Genomic DNA, 20,591 nt, shown 5'->3' with positions numbered 1-20,591 from the left:
GGGAAAGCCCTCTCCACCTCCATCATCTTATCGTTAGCCCACCGATTTAACATCCCTCAAATCTTACTAAGAATAAACCTCATTTAGGCTCATTATAGGGAAGAATTGACTCACACGAGTAAAAGCAAACAGATTACGTGCATTTATAGTAACATTGTTAGGAGCCCTTGAGAAGGAACAGTTACTGTTCCCTTCTTGTAAAAATGTTTTTACCTTATATGGCAAAAGGGACTTCGCAGACATGAGTAAGGATTTTGAAATGGGGAGATGATCTGGGTGGGCCTTAAATGAAATCACAAGTATCCTTGTATGAGGGAGACAGGACTACAGAACAAGAAAAGCAGAGATTGGAGTAATGAGCTCTGAAGGTGGAGGAAGGGGCCACAAGCCAAGAAAATGGAATCTTCCCTCAGAGCCTGCTGCAGTAATCTGTTAGCAGCAATAAAAAAGTAACAACAGCTAAGTCACTAAACTCTTGAGCATCTCCTTATGTAACACTTCCTAAAACTTTTATACCACGAGTTGGACAAAAGTGGAAAGCACATACCCATGGAGGGAACCTGGGGAGTAAAGCCTGAATGGTCTGCCGGAGACCCACCCAAACTCTGTGCCTTGTTTTATCTTAAAAATTCCAAGTCACCTCTGACATCCATATGCTTGACCTGTAGCTTCACCCTCTTGGCATACAGTCACCCCACAGTCCCAATGGGGAACGCTCTAGTCCCACCGATCAGGTAGCCCATTGCTTCTGTGGAGTTCCCCTCAACCCTATCTTCAGACCAAACCACTTTTTGCCTTTATATAAACATCCTCCTTATTTAAACATGGATAAAACTGGCATTTCCAAAGGCACAGCAACCTGTTAATATAAATCTAAAGGGGAAACAACAAAAAAGAATTTTATATGAAGCTTTATTTTTAAAATATAAAAAACCACACACCAAGAGACTAAGATGTCCTCTCACGAGGCTTGCTTACCTCAGTCTTTAGGAAGAACACCGACTTCCGCACTAACGGACAACTGCCTCTCTAGCGCTAAGTCCCTCAAAGGAGGCCACACCTGGCAGCATGAGTTCTAACAGCTGATTGGAGCCCAGATGCCAAAGTGAGTTTCTCAGTGAGATCCAGTATTGCTATAAAAGCTCTGCTTACACAGCAAAAGACTTGCACATTGCTTCCCTCAGAACCCATCAGTCTCACATGCTTGGGGACTGCTGTGCAGGGACGCCTGGTGTGGCCTGGCGAGGCAGGGTGTACATGGCCCCCAGGAACTGGTCTGCAATCCTTCCTGCTTCTCGCAGCCCACTCAGCAGAGCGCCATGGACAGTGGCTGGGTAGTTACGGATTGTATGTTCTCCAGCAAAGAAGAGTCGTGGAATTGGCTATTTCAGGGGAAAAAAAATTGAGAGAAGAATCAGCAGGTTGCACACAGTAACTTTTATTTTTGTTGTGTTTGAACTGCCAAATTCTTATTGGCCTTTGAAGGCTGCCCTGCCAATCACAGACCATCATTCTACCAAAAAGGATCTCCCTCATCAGTGGGCATTCTCCCGGAAATGACCAAAGTAAAAATGCGACAATAAAACTCAGCCAAGCCAGCCTTAGTCCTAGGGTGATGCATAACTGCATCTGTTCTTATTTATCATTGAATGCTGGGGGATAACTGGTTCTAGGGCTTCCTTTACCTCCTATAGTACCTCCTGGGGCAGAGGGGTTCCTGACTCCTCTGTACCACAAAGAATCCAGCATTTGTTCTTACTTAGGAACACCTTTGCTTCTCAGCTCCAGAGCCGGTTCACAGGGTCCTGAGCCCTGGAGCAGGGTCTGGCATCATCTAGGTAAGGACGGGCATGTCCTGGAGACCCCTAGTGACTGACATCCCATGAACCATTACAAAATGGTATGCAACTAAAAATGTTTTTCATTTTTTAGGGGAAAAAGTTTGAATAAGGAAAAAGTAATTGGTTTACCATTCTGAATATGGACTGCCTAGATTTACAGAACCAGAATCTGAGAAATCAGATACAAATAATACTGTTCCTCCCTTTTACTCTGCTCTTGGTTATCTGGAAGGGTCCAAGGACAGAACAACTAAAATCTAACCACCAGCCCCCGGCAAAAAAAACAAAACAAAATAAACCCAAAACTGTGGCGTGGTGTTTACCCCGAAAGCCTGGGATATGGCCTTTTCCCAAATAAGCCCAGGTAGTTTGCCAGTTTCTCACCTGTGGAGCACCTGGAATTGAGGGGCCAGGAGTGATTGGCTGAGCCATTAAATCATAGTCATTTCCAGATGATCCTGCAGCTACATATGAATAGGAGCCCCGGGCCCAGGGATCAGCACGCCAGCGAGATACCACAGTCTCCTTGGGCTAAAGGAAAAAGCATGAGCAGAAGTTACTATAGGGCAGAGGACAAACCAGTCCTCTCTGAAAGGTAGAAAAGCTGTGGTGGGTGGGGATACAACAGAGCAGTAAAGAGACAAAAGACATGAGTTAGTCAAGTGATGAATGCTTCTGCTTTAAAACACACAACAAATGGCTTCCAGAGAAGCTTCCACATTGCCCTGCCTAGGAAATCTATAGATCCACGCAGGACTTAACCTTTATTCTCTCATTAATTCACATGAAGCATTAATATACCTTCTTTCAAAGGAATCATAAGGATCTACAGGGTTTCTTTCAGTGGGCCTAAAGAACAAAGTACCAAACGATTCTTCCATGAGGGAGTCTGACCACTTTGTCTAAAAGGCAGGAGTGGGAGGACTCCGCAACGCAGATACGATGGATGAGACCAGCAGGGATATGCAGCAAATAGCCTTCTCAATCCCCCAGCCTGTGTGCTGGGCGGGGGGGGGGGGGGCGCGGCTTTCCTGAATCCCACACTTACACACAGACTCCAAACACTGGCTTTCATGGAAACCCAGCACACTTCTTAATTCTGGCTGAAACTGTGCTGCCCAATGTAACGAGACTGTGTCAAACCCTGCCCTAGGGTGAACCTTGATCCCCACTTGCCCCTACCCACTTACTTACCTGGGGCACCGCACTGCTGCCAAAAATCCCTTTGAGGATGGCCAGGCATCGGCCGACAATCACATCATCACTTATGTTTTCCATGATGCCGGCAGCTTCCCCTGCCACTAGTGCCAACAGTATTGGAGCTAGAGAAACAGGAAGAACAGTCCAGGGTTTTCCTACAGACTTCTCTCAAGAACTTCTTTATCAGGCCCCACATTATTCGGGGCACTCTGAAATCTGATGACCAACAGACAGACATGCAACACTTGCGCTAGAGACGTTACGTTTCTGAAACTGCAACTCCAAATCTATCCCTTAGAAGGCAGCTGGCAAACTCTCGTCAGTAACGTGTGACTCAGGTACTTAGCCCTTACAATTCTGCAGCATACAGAAGTCCTGAAGATGAAGTAACTTCAGACCTTGCTAAGAAAACCAACAGGCATTCCTATATTTAGGCATAGGATCCTTAGCCCTGGCCACCTTAGACAGTCTGCTCCATGGCAAGAGCTACATCCTTTTAACTATTCCAGGTCCCTCCAAGCCCATCACCACCTTCACTCACCCATTTGGTGACTATTAGGCAAGACACTTGTGTAACAGGCACAGTATGAGCTGCTGCGATATAAAAGCTATATACTAGACTATGTAACTCCAAGGGTCAGTAGGTAAGTATCACGTAGCTATAATTATGAACTGATAAAAGCAATGAAGAAAAACAAAGGATACAGAGGAGAGAATACAGGGACTTAATTTAGATTTGAGGCAGTGGAACTATGTGTGTCCTAAAAGCCGCTTTGCAACAGTGGCAGTTAGGTCAAGACCAGAAAGGCTGAGCAGAGTATGCCATACTGGGAAGGAAGAGAAGAAAAAAGCTCCCCAGGCCCAGACCACACAGTACATGCAGAGGCCCTGAAGTAGAAGACATGAGATTTACACACACACACACACACACACACTACATAAACATTTCAAGCACCACAGAGAAGAGCAATCCAATTACAGAAGAAATTAAAATAGGAGGTAGGAGTTCGATACATTCTGAAGGACGTGATCAAAGATTCAGGGGCCAGTCAGATACAGAAGTCTGAGAATAAGGAATACAAGTTTCCCCCTATGGGAAGCTTCCCTGGTTCTGTGCCTCCTGCCTGGGTTGATTCTTCTTTTTATGTTCTCTTTTGCAGCGCCCTGGGCTTTCACTCTGACCCTCTACTTATGGCCCTGTTCCTAGAGAGCTCACCTACTAAATGTATTTCCCACTAGGATATGAACTCCTTGACGGCGGGTATTTTTTTTCCAGTATCCCCAGCACCTACCAGGAATTTCTGGAATTGTTGGTTGAATTAATGAAAAATCAAGACATACATATTTGAGAAAACCCAGAATATTCCTAATTCTCTATTCCTGTAAGGATATGAAAAAGATTAAAACCAGGAAGCAGTTACCTTTATAGAGGTTCCAGAAGAGGAAGAGCTCACCCCTGCTGGCCGTCGTACTGCCAACATGCCCGAACAAATTGACACTTGGATCCCAGAACACACGGTCAAAACACAGTACTACCTGTGGTAAAAAAAAAAAAAAAAAAAAAAAAGGAGCCCAGGAACTGATGGCAGGGCTCAGAGAACACGGCTTTAAGCACAGCTGTGTCTCAACAGAAAAGACTTCTCAGACCTTACTGAAGTTTCTTCTGATCTCTCAATATAAGCCTAGAAATCCCTAGCATGAACGTATTACTTAAAACAACATTTAGAGTTGTCTGTGTTTTTCTGGGCTTAGGTCCCAGAAGACTTGGTCCTCATATACATATAATTAGGCACTGAAATGAATGAACTGACAGGCCTCTCACCCTGATCTCACAGAGCTGAGAGCATAGCAAAATATACAAAAATATAAACCCCTATCTTCTCTGATTGCACAACAGGTATGTAGAGAGCTGCCCAGGGCAAGTTACCTTGTTAAGGTTGCCAAATCCCATCCTTTGGACTGCAGATGTTTTCCACTCAGGAAGAGGCGGCACGAACTGAACAGCTGGGGGCTGCTGCTTCAGCACACCCAAGGGGAGGGTACAGAGAACTGCATCACACTTATAAATAAAGGTCTGGCTTGTGGAGCGGGTATTCACAGCGATCACCTCACATCCTAGAGATGTCAGAGGGAAAAGACCTTACTGCGATAAGGATGGTACTGAACATTCAGTGCATGGTAGAATCTACACACTGTCTCAGTTAATTCTTACCGTAAGTGTATGGAGTCTGTTCTCTTCACTTTTTAATAGAAGAAAACCAAGGTGGCGGCGAAGTAACTTCAGACAAGGCCGCACGGGTCCTAACTGCCAGGATTCAAATGCTAATAGTCCACTTCAGAGTCCGGGCTCTTCACGTGTACTTGTCTTACCTTCCTGATACAGTGGTGATCTTCTGGGCTAATCCAAGAGCCTTATTATTTACCAAGGGTTAAGTAAATTTAGACCAAAGTGAAGAATAAAGGTCTGCAACAACGAAAGCAGTGCCTCTTCACGGTGGTTAGGTGCTTACTAAGGACCAGGAGAGGAATGACCCCAGGAGACCATGGTGCGGATCTACGGGATGCCACTGGGGTGCAGAGTGTGCTGTTCTGGAGAAGGCACTGTGACGCCTAGTTTGCCAGAGTCTGAATAAAGCTCAGAGTGGACCACAGAATAGGCACTGAAAAGAGGTTACTGTTATTCTTCCTCATTTGTGTTTTTTTCCTTCAATAAGTACCTATTTATAGAATTTCAGAAAATACATAAACAGCTCAAAATTGGTATGAGAACTCAGTTCATGTCCACTTTCTCACTTTCTTCACCTGCCTGCAAATGGCTATTTAAAAGCCACAGGTCTCAACATCAACTAGAAGCTGCAAATGAAGGGGAAATCAAATGGAAAACGGTTTCAGGGGTTGTAAAAAAAGAATATCTGCAGTAATCTCGGCAGTTCTAGAAAAGCAGCCATGAAGGGCAAGCAAGGTTGATTGCCGTATCTCCACTTGTCATGAGGGCCCGGGGGGGAGGGGCGGGGGAGGGGGACTAGCTATCATCAAGAGTTCTAGACTATTAATTCCAAAGGTGGGTGGACAGCGGGTTCTCTGTACTCTACATTAAATGTGCCCTGAAACCAGCAACAGTGAGCACTGAGCCTTCTGCCGGTGGGAATCAGGGCAATTCCATCTTTGAAGTCTGATACTGCTCCCAGTATCAGAAACCAGACCGAGCAGTTAGCCCACCTGAACAGGAAAGGCTAGAATGGATCCAAAGAGCAAGACACAGATGATAAAATACAAGGAGTGGGTCCCACTGTGCCCAGAGGCCAAAATCCTGGTCTTTTAAGAATATACTCAGTGGGGCGCCTGGGTGGCTCAGTCGGTTAAGCGACTGCCTTCGGCTCAGGTCATGATCCTGGGGTCCTGGGATCGAGCCCCATGTAGGGCTCCCTGCTCAGCAAGGAGTCTGCTTCTTCCTCTCCTTTCCCCCCGCCCCTGCTCATGCTCACTGTCTCTCGCTTTCTCTCTCTCAAATAAATGAATCTTAAAAAAAAAAAAAAAAAAAATACACTCAGCAAAAATTAGGTCCAAACTCACTGGCAGTTGTTAACAAAGTAATTCAAGTACAAATTGGAAACCTGCCTCAATTTTCCGGTTTACACAATGATGAATTAGAATGCCCAAAGGCTCTAGAGGCTCAATCTTTTGTCAATGCAGATTTTTAAAATTAGGGTTCATAGTTTATATGATATGACATTTTAGCAGGAAATGTACCTAACATTTTTTTCTGTAGGTCAAACTCAACAAAAGATCAGTACCGTGTTTCAGAGTAAGAGACTTATCTCCCCAGTGAAGCAGGGACGTACCCGAAGCCGTGTAGCGAACCTGCCGCACCGCTGTGTTCAATTTAATGTCCAGGCCTTCCGCTAAAGCCACAGGTACACAGGAGTAGCCATTCCTCACTGTCAGGTGGCTGCCAGTAAACTCAAAGTCGTCATCCTAAAGAGGAGAGAAAAGTCCATCCATTTTCTTAACTTAATGCCATACATCCTGAGTTCTGTAAGATTAAGACTGAAAAACAACAGTTTGTGGAAAACAGTCAATATTCTAAGGCAGAAATTAAAAAACCAGCACTCAGTATTCAGTTACAGCTATCCCAGGAAACTAGAGAAAAAAGAAAAAATGCTTAAATGTCCCTAATGGCCACCTCTGGGCAGTGAGATTAGGGCAGTTTCTTCTTCCCTAGATTGAGTTTTCTCCTCATAGTCCAACACCCAACCCCTCAGTCCAGACTATCCAAGAGGGTGGGGGATGGGATCTCTCGAAGAAAGAGGATTCAATAAATTCAGATGTATGTTTGGCTTTTGAATGCATTACAGATTTGGTAGAATATCAGATTCACCATCCTAATCACATCTTCTTTACCTAAGAACAAAATCAGTTTTTATTTCTTAAACTTACAGGCTTGAAAGATGAGGAAGACTTCCAAAACTAAAGTTGGTCAAACTAGATAAAAACAATCTGGGATTATAAAGACTGGCCTAAGAGGATCCATATAGTAAAGAAGTCAGCATTTGGCCTGGAAGGATTCCCAAAATGATCTTATTTCTTTGAATCTACTGAAAATTTTCCTGTGTAGAGAAATTTTTTAAGGCTAGTCAATTTTCTAATTTCATGAAATTTCTGGGGGAAAACACAGCATGATTCTTTTGAATTAGATAAAAATACTGGGTTGGCAGAACTCTCACTACTTAGTGACTGATTCATCTGCTCCCCATACCGATCAGTTCAAATCACCCACATTCAGAATTTAATAAGATTACGAATGGATACATATTGAAACTTCAAATGATAAATCAGTGATGAGGAAGGGTCTAATTTAGTATTACATGGGGAAAAACAACAACAAAAACAACTGGGAATTCTCTAAGATTTTTACCACTAACAGGTCCAATCCTCTAAGTCAAACACTAAAGAATACGAAGGTATAACCTAAAGATTAAGAATGCAAACTAGGGGCGCCTGGGTGGCTCAGTTGTTAAGCATCTGCCTTTGTCTCAGGTCACGATCTCAGGGTCCTGGGATCGAGCCCTGCATCAGGCTCCCTGCTCTGCGGGAAGCCTGCTTCTCCCTCTCCCACTCCCCCTGCTTGTGTTCCCTCTCTCGCTGGGTCTCTCTCCGTCAAATAAATAAAATCTTAAAAAAAAAAAAATTTCAAACTAATTTTACAAGGAAAATGTACAATGGAAATGAAAATATGTAAGTAAAAATGTAACATTTACTTCTGTAGTCTTAGGTCTGGCCAAAGTCTCAGATTTAGAGATTGATCTTTAATATCTAAGAAGCCCTGTGATTTCTCACCAGTTCAAGAGTAACTCACATTTAAAATACATAAGAATAATTTGACAAAAGATGTGTAAAACCTGTACATTGAAAACTGTAAAATATGGCTGAAAAATATTAAAGAAAACCTAAATAAATGGAGAGAGATACCATGTTCAAATCCCAATACCAATCAAAATCCCAGAAGGTATTTTTTTTAATAGAAATTGACAAGCTGATTCTAAAATTTTTATGGAAATACAGAAGACCTAAAGTAGCCAAAATGATTTAAAAAAAAGTTGAAGAACTTACACTATCCTAATTTCAAGATGTACCATAAAGCAACAGTAATCAAGACAATATGATAGGGGCATGTGGACAAATGAATGAATAGGAAGGAGTAATGATAAATAGTCTCACACATGGTCAACTGATTTTCAAAAAAGGTGCCAAGACAAATGAAGAAAAAGGATGGTGCCAGAATAATTAATTAGATAACCATATGGAAAAATATGAACCCTACCCTCATCTCTCATTGTACATGAAAATCAATTTAAAATGAATCATAGACCTAACATTAGAGCTAAGTCCATAAAACTTCAGGAAGAAAACAAGAGAAAATTTAGTGATCTAAGTTTAGACAAAGATTTTTCAGGATACAAAAAGCACAAAGCTTATAGAGAGTTGAGGAAATAGGAACTTCATAAAATTAAAAAGTTTTGTTCTTTGAAAGATACCATTTAGAAAATGAAAAAGGAAGCTGTGGACTGGAGGAAAATATTTACAAAGGAATTGTATAAATACTGACAAAGGAATTGTATCTAGGATCTAAAGAACATAATGAACTCTTACACAATTTAGTAAGAGATCAACCAGATTTTAAAATAATGGGCAAAAGATCGGAACAGACTTTTCACCCAAGAACTGACATACAAATGGCCAATAAGTACACGAAAAGGTGCTTCACACCACCCATCATTCGGGAAATGCAAATTACCACTACAATGAAATGTACTATACACCCATTAGAATGGCTAAATTTTTAAAAACTGGCAGTACCAAGTGTTGGTGAGGATGTGAAACAACTAGAACTTTCATACACTGCTGGTGGGAATGCAATTTAGAATAATTTGGAGTTTCTTATAAAGTTAAAGATCTATGTAAGACCCAGCAATTTCACTCCTAAATATACCCAAAAGAAAGATGTGAATGTTCACAGCAGCTCCAGTCATTTATAGCCAAAAAAACTGGAAACAATCCAAATGTCCACCAACGTACCAGCGTATGGATAAACAATCTATGGCACATCCATACAACAGACTACTACTAAACAATGAAAAGGAACAAACCACTGATATCTCAACAACAAAAATGAATCTCAACAACTTTGCTAAGTGAAAGAAATTACACACAAAAGGCTGGCGCCTGGGTGGCTCAGTCGTTAAGCGTCTGCCTTCAGCTCAGGTCATGATCCTGGGGTCCTGGGATCGAGCCCCACATCGGGCTCCCTGCTCAGCAGGAAGCCTGCTTCTCCCTCCCCCACTCCCCCTACTTGTGTTCCTGCTCTCGTTATCTCTGTCAAATAAATAAATAAAATATTTTTAAAAAAAAAGGCTACATTCTGTATGATTATATACCGTATTTGTTCAATTTATATGTAATTCTAGAAAAGCAAAACTACAGTGACAGACAGGAAAATCAGGGATTGTCTTGGGCCAGGAGTGGAAGGGCTGGGACTGACTACAAAGAGGCAAGGGAGAACTTTCCAGGGTGGAAATGTTCTTTATCTTCATTGTGGTGGTGATTCATGACTATGTACCTTTGGCAAAACTTCAAACTGTTTGCTTAAAATAGGTAAATTGTACTGTAATGTAAATTCTATTTCTTAATAAAGCTGTTTAAACACACACATACAAATTAAGTTTCTCCTAAGAGCCCTTTCAAAGATGTGTGCAACAAAATAAATGATAAAGGAATTTTACCTGATCCCAATGTTTAAGGGAGAGTGTAGAGAGAGGTGTGGCATTAGCAAATTCAAGATTTGCAAAATGCCAATCAAGTATTTGTCTGTCTCTTGATGAGAGATACACGTCACTGCAAAATGAAAACAGAGGAGCGCAGGTTATTAAAGGACTACTATTCTCAGTGGGCTGATGGGGACAATCTTAGTAACTGAGGAAACCTAAGCCTGGTACTGTGCCTTATATAAAGAAATTATAAGTCAAAAAATAGGACCTTATCTGTCTTAACTCCTTTATTACTGGTGCTGAGAGCAGTGCCAAGCTCACTACATAAAGCAAATTACTATCAGGCTTCATTTGTCTTGGCAGGGGTGGGGAGACAGGGCGCCTGGGTGGCTCAGTCGTTAAGCGTCTGCCTTCAGCTCAGGTCCTGATCCCAGGGTCCTGGGATGGAGTCCCACATTGGGCTCCCTGCTCAGTGGAGAGTCTGCTTCTCCCTCTCCCTCTCCCCCTGCTTGTGCTCTTCTCTCTCATTCTGTCAAATAAATAAAAATCTTAAAAAAAAAAAAAAATTATCGGTACCTGGCATTATAAAAGTGTTTTTGTTTTATAAATAAAGCATGATTTTTTTTTTAAAGCAAGAATGGGTAGCATCCCCAACTCCAGAACAGAGTAGATATACTGGAGGCCAGATGAACCATGAAGCACAGTATTCACTATCAAAAATCCAATGGAAACAAAGTATAATACTTTCCTAGTCCTCAGAATTATGGGAATTTAAAGCAATACCACCTTCTATTCCACTCACAGGAAGATAGTATATTTCATTCAAATATCAGATCTTATAGAGAAAGGTTATCTTTTCAAAAACAAATATATTTAAATATTTCGGACACTCCTACACCTTAAAATTATAATCCATTCACTGGACATAAATAAAACCCACAGTGCTTTATAATTTTCCTTCTAAATATAACAAAGAACAGCAAAAGCTATCCCTCTGAACATGTGTGTGTTTTCCTCACCTTGGGGGATTGGCTTCCAATTCTTGAAGTTTTTCTTCTAACTTTCCTTGTGTTTCAGCTAATTCATCATATTCCTGATAAAATGAAGAGAACTGGGTTGATCTTAATGAGTCAGAGACCAACCTAGTTATTTATACCACAAAGTGTAAGACCTGGACCACCTGCCTATCCAGGTCGTATCTGTGAGTGTGCCTCAGGCTAAGGCTGGATCAGGGCTCAGGGATGGTTGTTCTTGGAGACAAGTTACAATGTGAGCCCAGAATGAAGATGGGGTGTGGAGGAGGGAGCGGGCATGCAGCAGGAGGAGATAAAGGAAGAAGAGCATACTAGTGTGCTACAAAGTAAGTGAAAAAGAATAGCAAGTACCACTTCCTGTGCATTTACCATGTCCCTAGCATGGGATAAAGCACTTTAGATCCCTTACAAAGAAGTATTAACACTGTGTCACAGATGAGGTGATTAAGGAATCTAAGATCCCATGGCTAAGAGATAACTAAGTTAGGGATTTCAACCAGACAGTTTGATACCAAATGACTGAAGTCTATGTTATCATTATTCTAAACTGACAGCAGTAAACTATGACAGGGAGCTAAACTAAAATGTAAGTAAGTTAAAGTATAAGACTGAAAACAAAGTAGGAATTCTGCAGAAAAAGCAGATCTCAAACTAAACAAATCCATTCAGTCCCCTTGGTTCCTGTGTACCAAACCCTCTTCTTCCTACCACAGGCACCTATGATTGGTTAGTGATTCTCCCTTTTCCAAAGTTTCCCAGACCTATATTCTTTCTTAGGATCCCAAGGGAAACCACCTAGGCATGTATGTATACCACACCTTGCACAGGGCAGTCAGATCCCTGTGTTTGCTTTTCACTAAGAACTCGGCAGTGATATCTCTGGGTGGCTTGACCTCAGATGCTTCTTTGTATTGCTGATGGAGTTCTTTAATTTTCTCTTTCAAATTTACCATCTAAGAGGGAAAAATACAAATTTACCATTTCAGATAGTGATGTAATCCATCTCCAAATCACATGCTTCAGTTCCTCCCCTAAAATGCTAGTGTACCAAAACAGGTTACAATGCAAGGTTCCTGAAACTCTTAAATATCTCTTCTACATGATGACATTTTAGAATAGGAAAAAAAATCCTGTATGGTTCAACACAGAGGTATCACATCATTATCAGAGAAGTAAGATCATTTCTGTCTTCCAAAACAAATGGAGAACGAGGAGTGTTCCATTAATTTAAAAATATATGTGTGTATATATATATATATATATATATATATATATATATATACACACACACAAAAATCAAATTCCAGGAAAAACAAAGCACCACTTAAACTTATTGTTTTGGGGAACAAATTATTATGATTTGTTTTCTAAATTATGTAAAGGCTAAATCACCACACAGAACCTTCCAGAGCCATTCCTAATGTTAGTCTCTCAGCTTTCTGATGGTACTGGGTCTCACAGCTATCCTGCCAACTGGCTGTTCTCCAGCCTCTCTGCTCATTTCACACATGCCACACACAATCCATGAAGAAGGTGGGCACAGACCTCTTCTCATTTGACAAGATGAAAAAACAAGGCACAGTGAGAGAGTGAGGCAAGAGTCTGGTCAAAAGATACACCCAGATTTTGCATCAAACAGCTCCCCACAGGAGCTGTCCCACTTCATGTTTTCTCCCTAAGCTGATAATACGTTTGCAGCTGGTAGGATGAGAAGAAAACAAATGGTTTCCCAGACTGGAACCAGGCCTCTGCGAAGTGGTGGGAAAGAAGAGCCCTCAGCAGACATACCACTGAGGACTATCCCCATAACTGGCACCTCAAGTGAAATAATTATGGCAATGAATTATGGTCCTGGCTGCAGACCTGTTGTCCCCATCAGTGGGAATTTGACCCCAGCGCAACTGATCTCCCTCTCATCACAGAATCCAGCAGACGGCACTGGGCTAGCTTTGCCAAAGGGAACCTGACACAGAAAAAGATCTATTTCCCCTGGCAATAATTTGCCAATAATACCATACTGAAAGACTGACAGATAAAACCATGCCTTTTGTTAGTCACTATTATTATTTATTTTTTTTAAGAACAATCAGTCCCAGCTGCGCGGACCTTCTCTCCCCCAGAAGAAAAAAAACGAAACTGAGAATTTCTAAAGCCATCCCCCCCACCCCCAATGCATCTTCAGCTTTGAAGAAAATATAAAATTTTACCTTATTAAGAAGTTCTTTCAACTCCTCCTGAGTCTTTACTATCTTCTTCCAATGTTCAATTTGCTCATCTTTGACATGCTTTTCTTGCAACCTAAAAGAGACAATACATATGCCTTGGCCACAAAGCCAGCTTTGCAGCCCAAGATAGGAACCCATCAAAAACATTCAAGGACATCAAAGCCCACTGAAATTTCTAATACTTTGGAACAAGAAAGTTGGTGGGTGGCAAATTATTTTCTAGGCTATGTTAAATATAGTTCAGTACCATAAAAGCTGTGAATTTTAGAATTGAGAGGGGCCTTAAGGCTCATTCTTTTTTAAATGGTTTTACTTTGAGATTTAAATTCACACGAAAATAAGTGAAAACTAGCTCAAATAAGACTTGCTAAAAACCTTAAAGCATAAATAGCAAATCTCTAAATGGAATTCACTATACAACAAGCAGTATCAAAGTACTTACTGAATGACAACTTCCAATGCCTGGCCAAGGGACACAGGCTTATTATTGAGGACATTGAAGTCTAGCTGATGACTAAGGTAAGACGTAGCTTCTAGCAACCGGTTAAACTCTTGCTCTACCATTTCATCTTTCTCTTTAGGAACCTGAAAATCCGAAGTATAGCAGAGTTGGTCCTTATAAGACTAAACGTAACCATCCATGAAAACACAAATGCTCTACAGTTTAAAAGGTCAAAATATGTACCTCAAAGGGGGAACTTTGAGGACAATGATTCCAACTTTCTTTTCTATGAAGTGGTCAATTCCATTAAATGAGGTATGAAATGTTTGGCCCTAATATTTTCTATTCTCCCAATTTTGCCCTCCGAGCTGGGACTCCACCTCTATTAACAGCCATAGGATTCACACTGGGTGCTAACTGGTGCTAACTGAAGTTACGTGGAGCACAAGGTGTCCTGGAGCTGACATGCACTGAAAGAAGCTGGGCTGACATGCAAATGACACACTGGAAAAGTCTCAGAGAACAAAAACTATGTCAACACACCTGAGGACCCTCCAGAATAAGGGCAGGATGGAAAAATAAGAAGCCCAAGGTATTGTCTTTCCCTCAAAGATGAATTTCAGGTGGGAGTAGGGAAGAGAGAAGTGAAATTCACAACTATTAATGAGAACACAATAGCACCTTCATTCTTTTGCAGAGTAACAGTGTTTTATGGCACCAATTAAGTTCAGAGTTGAATATCCAAAGCTCTTAGACTATGAGTGACTGAGGTACCAGGTCTGGCTCACTACTGTGCAGGAAGAGAGCAGACTGCAAAGCAGATCATCAAGCTGCAAGACCACATTCCTAATCGCTGCTGTGCCCCTGCCTGTTGATATCATCAGTTAGTCGACCCAAATCCTTCTGCTACCGCTTAATTCAGTCCTAAAGCAAACTGCATCTGCAATTTTACTGAATTCACGGTAGCAGCAAGAAGGAAAAAGCATATCTAAGGCAAGCATGTCTAAAGCAAGCATCTCTTGCCAGAATAAACTGGGCATCAACTGGGAAGTGGGATTCAAAATATGGAATTTTACTTTACAGCCAACCTAAAATTGGTAATAAGAAGACAGCATTAAAGAAAGTTCTAATAAACACTAAGGCCAAGGAGGAGTGCAGGGGTAACTTGTGGATGAGATCATTTGAAATGATTCTACCTCTCATTTGAAATGCCTTAGTTTTAGCCCTTTCCAATTAAAGAGACCATTTTTAAGGCACTCGTCTCTTTCCCTTCACTGAGGAGTTGCACAAGTAACTCTACAAGATGAACCATGGTGTGGCAAAAGAATATGGCAAGAAGTACAATCTGCACCCAAAAAAGAAAGGGAAAAGGACTGCACCTCTCTTTTGGAACTGTAAATATGACACCATAACTGACCCAATCAGAATCATATTCTAAAGCATCAAATTCTAAAAGGCCAAAGATGGGAGCAATCAGGAAATCTTTATGAATTAGAGAATCCCCCTTGGCCTAAGAAATATAAATCCCTGAGAATCTTCTGGTTTATGTTGAGAAATAAGGCAGAGAATCAGACTTTGGATGTTTGGTGCCCTTTATATATGAGTGGTACCTAAGACATGGTGGCTCAAACACATCTGGCCTACCCATTCAACTCCATGGCCAAAGGAAGGAGCTCTTGGTGACATCCCTACTTGTTCTGATTACACAGCTATCAGAGCTGATGGATGAGACCCTTTTGGTCAGGAAGTTCATTTACTTCTCGTCAGTTGCTTTTCCTCAGTGATGTGATGGGTCATATACAGAGCAGCTCAAAGCAATGCTGAAATTTTGCTCAGTGTGATTCCTGCAATGATGTTACCAAAGATGGTTCTAGAAACTCTAAATTTGGTGTTTCTTTAAAAAAGGAAACAATTACATTTTTAACACAAAATCTATATAGTTATGAGATCTTAACTGATCCCAGATGCAATGTGCATGACTGCTTTTCCTGGAATACAAAATAGTGATATTTCTATGTGTGGCTTCAAAAATGCCTAGCAAGAGGATGCTATAGAAGCAAGAGGGACCAGATCACATGTGCCTCTGCAATAGGGCAGAATGTGCCAATACACAAGTGTGCAAATGGTACAGATTAAAGCTCTTCCAGTGTCAACTGGATGGCTTGCTTCAGACAAGCTTTAATCTTTATAGCTAGGGTGACAGTCACATAGGGAAGTTCATACTGAAAAAGTACGCAGCACTCAGGCTCAGTAACTGGGGTCCAGGGTGTGTGGTAGAGAAACATTTAAAGGGACACTGTCAAGGTTAGAGGGACCAAATTTGACCTTTTGTTTCTTCCCTCTGTTTGCTGAGCAGCCCACTTGATTCATAACACTTTCCCCTTCAGTCCACCCACACCCCCCCCCACAAAAACCTTTTTACATGCGCTTTCAATGACAAAAACTCAAATGGCACCAGCCCAACATATAGGCGCAACTCTACAACAACAAACCAGTGTGAATGTATGATGGAGAGGATCTTTGGAAGGGAAAGATCTAAGTTTCAAGCTTTTAATGGGTTATTGTAAACAGTGAAGAAAATGATTTGAAAAATTATTAAAAAAAATACCTTGACAGTGTCCTTTTAACCAGTGCAGCAGAGAGAGAAATAAACTGTAAATAACAGCCCAACAGCCACGTCAAGTTAAGTTTTGTATGACAGCAGTAAAATCAAGGCTTTAAACACACAGCATGACAGAAGCATTCTGTTAGCTCAGAAGCTGCAACCACCAGAGAAACAAGGAATAGACTGTATAGAGACCAAAATGGGAAAGTCAAGGCACAGAAATGGGCAAAAGAAAGGCAGTTTGGGGGCGGGGGGTGTGAGGGTGGTAGAGGGAGATGGTGTCAGAAAGCAGTGAGGAATAAAGCAAAACTCAATAAAAGAGAAAAGGAAAAACACAGAACAGTAACAAGAACAACAAAATCAAACAAACAAAAACCAAACCAAAAGATGACTGCCTCATCTGACTGACACCAGGATGACAGACTGCATCTCTGGCCCACTGACTGGGTCCACTGCTCTAACTGGAGACTCCACTCTCCAGAATACGAGAGACAGCACTTAGGCCCCACCCATTTTCCACCTAGTTAAGCAATTTTAGGACTGTTGCCAGAGAGACCAGGGATAACATTCAAACCTGGATTTTGTTCCCATTAACTTTAGAATTCCACTTTGAAATTAAAGAAATATTTGGAAAATAGCAGATATTTGTCAATTAGGAAACCAACAATGACGGGGGAAAAACCAAAATGTATTTTTGATATACTTAAATCTTGAATCTGTTTCTAAAATTAAACTAGTCAGATATGTTCTATTTGACATACTCAATGAAAAGAACTTTAGCAACTGACTAGCCCCTGAGCACCTCTTAAGTACCTATTTCAGGTCACTGTCCTCTCCTCGGTGAGAACCCTCAAACTGTTAGTTCCATAAATAATTATGGAAAGGAGCTGAAATATTGGCAATCTTTAAACACAAGTCGCAATAATTTTCTTAAATTGCATCCTGAGAAAGGAACTCAGTAAATGACTGGAAGGGGCTAAGCACCATGTCTGATGGCAGCTGGATTTCTATGACAACATATTGAGGAGCTAAAACAGCAAACTAAGCAGGGAAAGTATCTTTGATATTGTTCTCTAGCAAAGACTCAAACAAAAAGGCTATCACTTGAAGCAGACTTTTTTTTGAAACAGATTTTGATTACGACTTTTCAAAGCCATTTATTTCTCTATGAAAGGCTCCAAATAGTTCCTTCAAGCTAAGAATCTGGTGTGTCTCACTACTCTAAATAGGTACAATCCTGACTGCTTTGGTCCTATAGAGATTATATGGAGCATCCCTGAGCGTGGCTGAGTGAAGAGCAGCCTGGGTATCTAACTCATGCAGAGTAAATTTAGGGAGAGCCAAGTGACTTTCAGGACAGGGTCCTAATCCTGCAGGAAGTCATTTCAGAGGAAGGACAGCTCTCCTCAGTTCTACCTTTGGTTACATTCTATCATCACAAACCCTTTAGGCCTTCAAAACCCTGTCCATTTCTCTTGCTTCCAGGGTGCATAAGCTCTCCAGCAGCAGAGCAAAATGGAGTTAGGTGCACTTAGGTCCTGGGCACCCAAAGGCTGGAGATTTAGCCAGAGAAATCCTCAGGAAGAATAACACAATGAAAAAACAGCTGTAATGTAACCTGGGCAACAGAAGATACAGTAAATCTCTGCCTCTCCCATTCCCATGCACTTCTAGAATTAAGATTAAGATTAGTTCCTTTGGTGGGCGCCTGGGTGGCTCAGTTGGTTAAGCGACTGCCTTCGGCTCAGGTCATGATCCTGGAGTCCCGGGATCGAGTCCCACATCGGGCTCCCTGCTCGGCGGGGAGTCTGCTTCTCCCTCTGACCCTCCCCCCTCTCATGTGCTCTCTCTCATTCTCTCTCTCTCAAATAAATAAATAAAATCTTTAAAAAAAAAAAAAAAGATTAGTTCCTTTGGTAAAACCTGGAAGAAAAATTTACATCTGAAGAGTCTCTAATTCAGATTCCCAAATAACTAAAAAAATGAGATATCCTTAAAGGGAGAATAAGGACCACAGGAATATCCTTAATCCAAATAAAATTATGATTCTATAAATGGAGACGGTTGTCCACCCCCACTTTTTTTACCTCATTAGGAATCATTTAGGGGATATAAATAATGGACTTCTCTAAAGCAGTAACTAAGCTGCGTGGAGAAGGCACACACAACATGTCTGAGTTCACTCTAGCAGTTTCTAGCACACAATAGAGGTGCTCTGTAAATTCTTATGAAATGAATAAATTAATAAAGTTTGGAAAAGCAAAGTTAGTATTATATTTGAAAGGAAGTGACTATTTTGCAACTTTAGGAACATTAAAGGAAGGCATGAGATTTTTACATTTATAAAAAAGCGGGGATTAGATTTTAAAAGGTAGAGAAAAACCACCTTCAAAATACCAAACCTTGGGGTGCCTGGGTGGCTCAGTAGGTTAAGCATCTGCCTTTGGCTCAGGTCATGATCTCAGGGTCCTGGGATCAAGCCTCACGTCCGGGCTCCCTACTCAGCAGGGTGTCTGCTTCTCCCTCTCTCTGCCCCTCCCCCTGCTCATTCTCTCTAATAAATAAGTAAAATCTTAAAAAAAAACAAACAAACAACTGTTTCCACAAAGGAATAGGAAAACTGAAAAGGCCAGAAGGCCTGTGTCAAAAGTATAACTAACCTAAGCACCACTCCATATGAATTCAAATGACAACTTGCTGAATTGAGGTAGGTACGGAGTATACCCAATTAATGGCATTAATGGCCTTCGGAAAAGACCTGGTACTCTTTACCTTTCAAGTGTATCTTTCTTCCTCACAACAGCTGAGCTATTATTCCCAAGAAGAAAATCAAGATCTGTTTCTCCACGTAGTTACTGAGTCTTTGGGCCTCATTTGGTAAAAACAAAAACAAAACAAAGACTACAAAAAAACCCAACTCCCTCCCCCCAATAGAGACCAGAGATTTTATAATGCAAAATGGTATTGCACTGAAGTAATTTAAGATGCTGTTTCATTACTCAAAAAAGCCAAAACAAAACTAGAATTTAAAGCCCCTGAGTTACTAGTTGGTGTACAGGAGATACATAGAAAACATTTAGAGTTATACTTCCCCCATCTCCCCACCAATCCATGTTTTCAGTCTCCTCATGGTGACTCCCAAAATATTCCTGGAATATGAACTACCCTATTTCCCAATTATCTCCATATCCAGGTAAAGCTGATGACAGCACAGTCCAGAGTAGAACTCAATCATCAGTCAATGTGAGGGCAGCTGCTGTATTAGCTCTGTTTTTATAAGCTTGGAAGATACTTCTACTTATAGGGACATCCTATATTAGAACCAAGTAAGAAAGCCCTTGTTCTAGTCATGTGGAGCCATAAAATAAACTTCTGTCAAAAACAGAGAAGCTCGACATCCTAGCTGCCAACGCAGGACCAGAGAGAATAAAGTGAACTCTTTCAGGGATTCTTGTGATTGTGATTAAAACAATAACAAGATAACAGAACAAAAACCACTTGCTATGTGATTTTTTTCATACAGCAGCAAAATGACTAGGTATGGTGATAGGTCCTTAAGATAATATTACAAATGGGCGCCTGGGTGGCTCAGTTGGTTGAGCGACTGCCTTCGGCTCAGGTCATGATCCTGGAGTCCCTGGATCGAGTCCCGCATCGGGCTCCCTGCTTGGCGGGGAGTCTGCTTCTCCCTCTGACCCTCCCCCCTCTCATGTGCTCTCTCTCTCTCTCATTCTCTGTCTCACATAAATAAATAAAATCTTTAAAAAAAAAAAAAAAAGACAATATTACAAATGATATTCGTCACTCTGAGTTAACTGCTCACTGCAGGATGAGGGAACTGATTTCTACGTACTACCAACAGAACCATCAAATCACCCTCTTTTGCACTGAGGCTGTCCACAAAGAATGGAGGAGGACAATCCCATTTCATTCAACAGTTTACTGAAGAAAAATCAATGGTTGAGTCAATGTCCACTCT

At 41.3% G+C, this 20,591-nt stretch overlaps 1 protein-coding gene across 4 annotated transcripts in view; it reads right to left on the bottom strand.

The window, feature by feature from the left end:
• Positions 1 to 896: 896 nt before the first annotated feature.
• Positions 897 to 20,591, bottom strand: part of KDM1A (lysine demethylase 1A) — a 62,246-nt gene continuing 42,551 nt past the window's right edge. For 2 of the 4 annotated variants that reach the window (XM_021684107.1, XM_021684109.2), the window contains 11 exons: positions 14,008 to 14,150; positions 13,548 to 13,638; positions 12,159 to 12,293; positions 11,326 to 11,399; positions 10,322 to 10,433; positions 6,884 to 7,016; positions 4,969 to 5,156; positions 4,463 to 4,577; positions 3,036 to 3,163; positions 2,226 to 2,372; positions 897 to 1,382 (listed from right to left, as the gene is read on the bottom strand). In XM_021684107.1, the coding sequence (XP_021539782.1) occupies positions 1,197 to 1,382; positions 2,226 to 2,372; positions 3,036 to 3,163; positions 4,463 to 4,577; positions 4,969 to 5,156; positions 6,884 to 7,016; positions 10,322 to 10,433; positions 11,326 to 11,399; positions 12,159 to 12,293; positions 13,548 to 13,638; positions 14,008 to 14,150 (1,452 nt within the window). In that variant the 3' untranslated portion in view covers positions 897 to 1,196. Of the gene's footprint in view, positions 1,383 to 2,225; positions 2,373 to 3,035; positions 3,164 to 4,462; positions 4,578 to 4,968; positions 5,157 to 6,883; positions 7,017 to 10,321; positions 10,473 to 11,325; positions 11,400 to 12,158; positions 12,294 to 13,547; positions 13,639 to 14,007; positions 14,151 to 16,615; positions 16,628 to 20,591 lie in introns of all 4 variants that reach the window. The other 2 variants (XM_044914415.1, XM_044914416.1) reach the window with 2 other exon arrangements.

Source organism: Neomonachus schauinslandi, chromosome 4 (assembly GCF_002201575.2).
Source record: "Neomonachus schauinslandi chromosome 4, ASM220157v2, whole genome shotgun sequence".
NCBI lineage: Eukaryota > Metazoa > Chordata > Mammalia > Carnivora > Phocidae > Neomonachus > Neomonachus schauinslandi.
The sequence above is the reverse complement of the archived record's forward strand: the minus strand, read 5'-3'. Positions and strand labels throughout refer to the sequence as shown.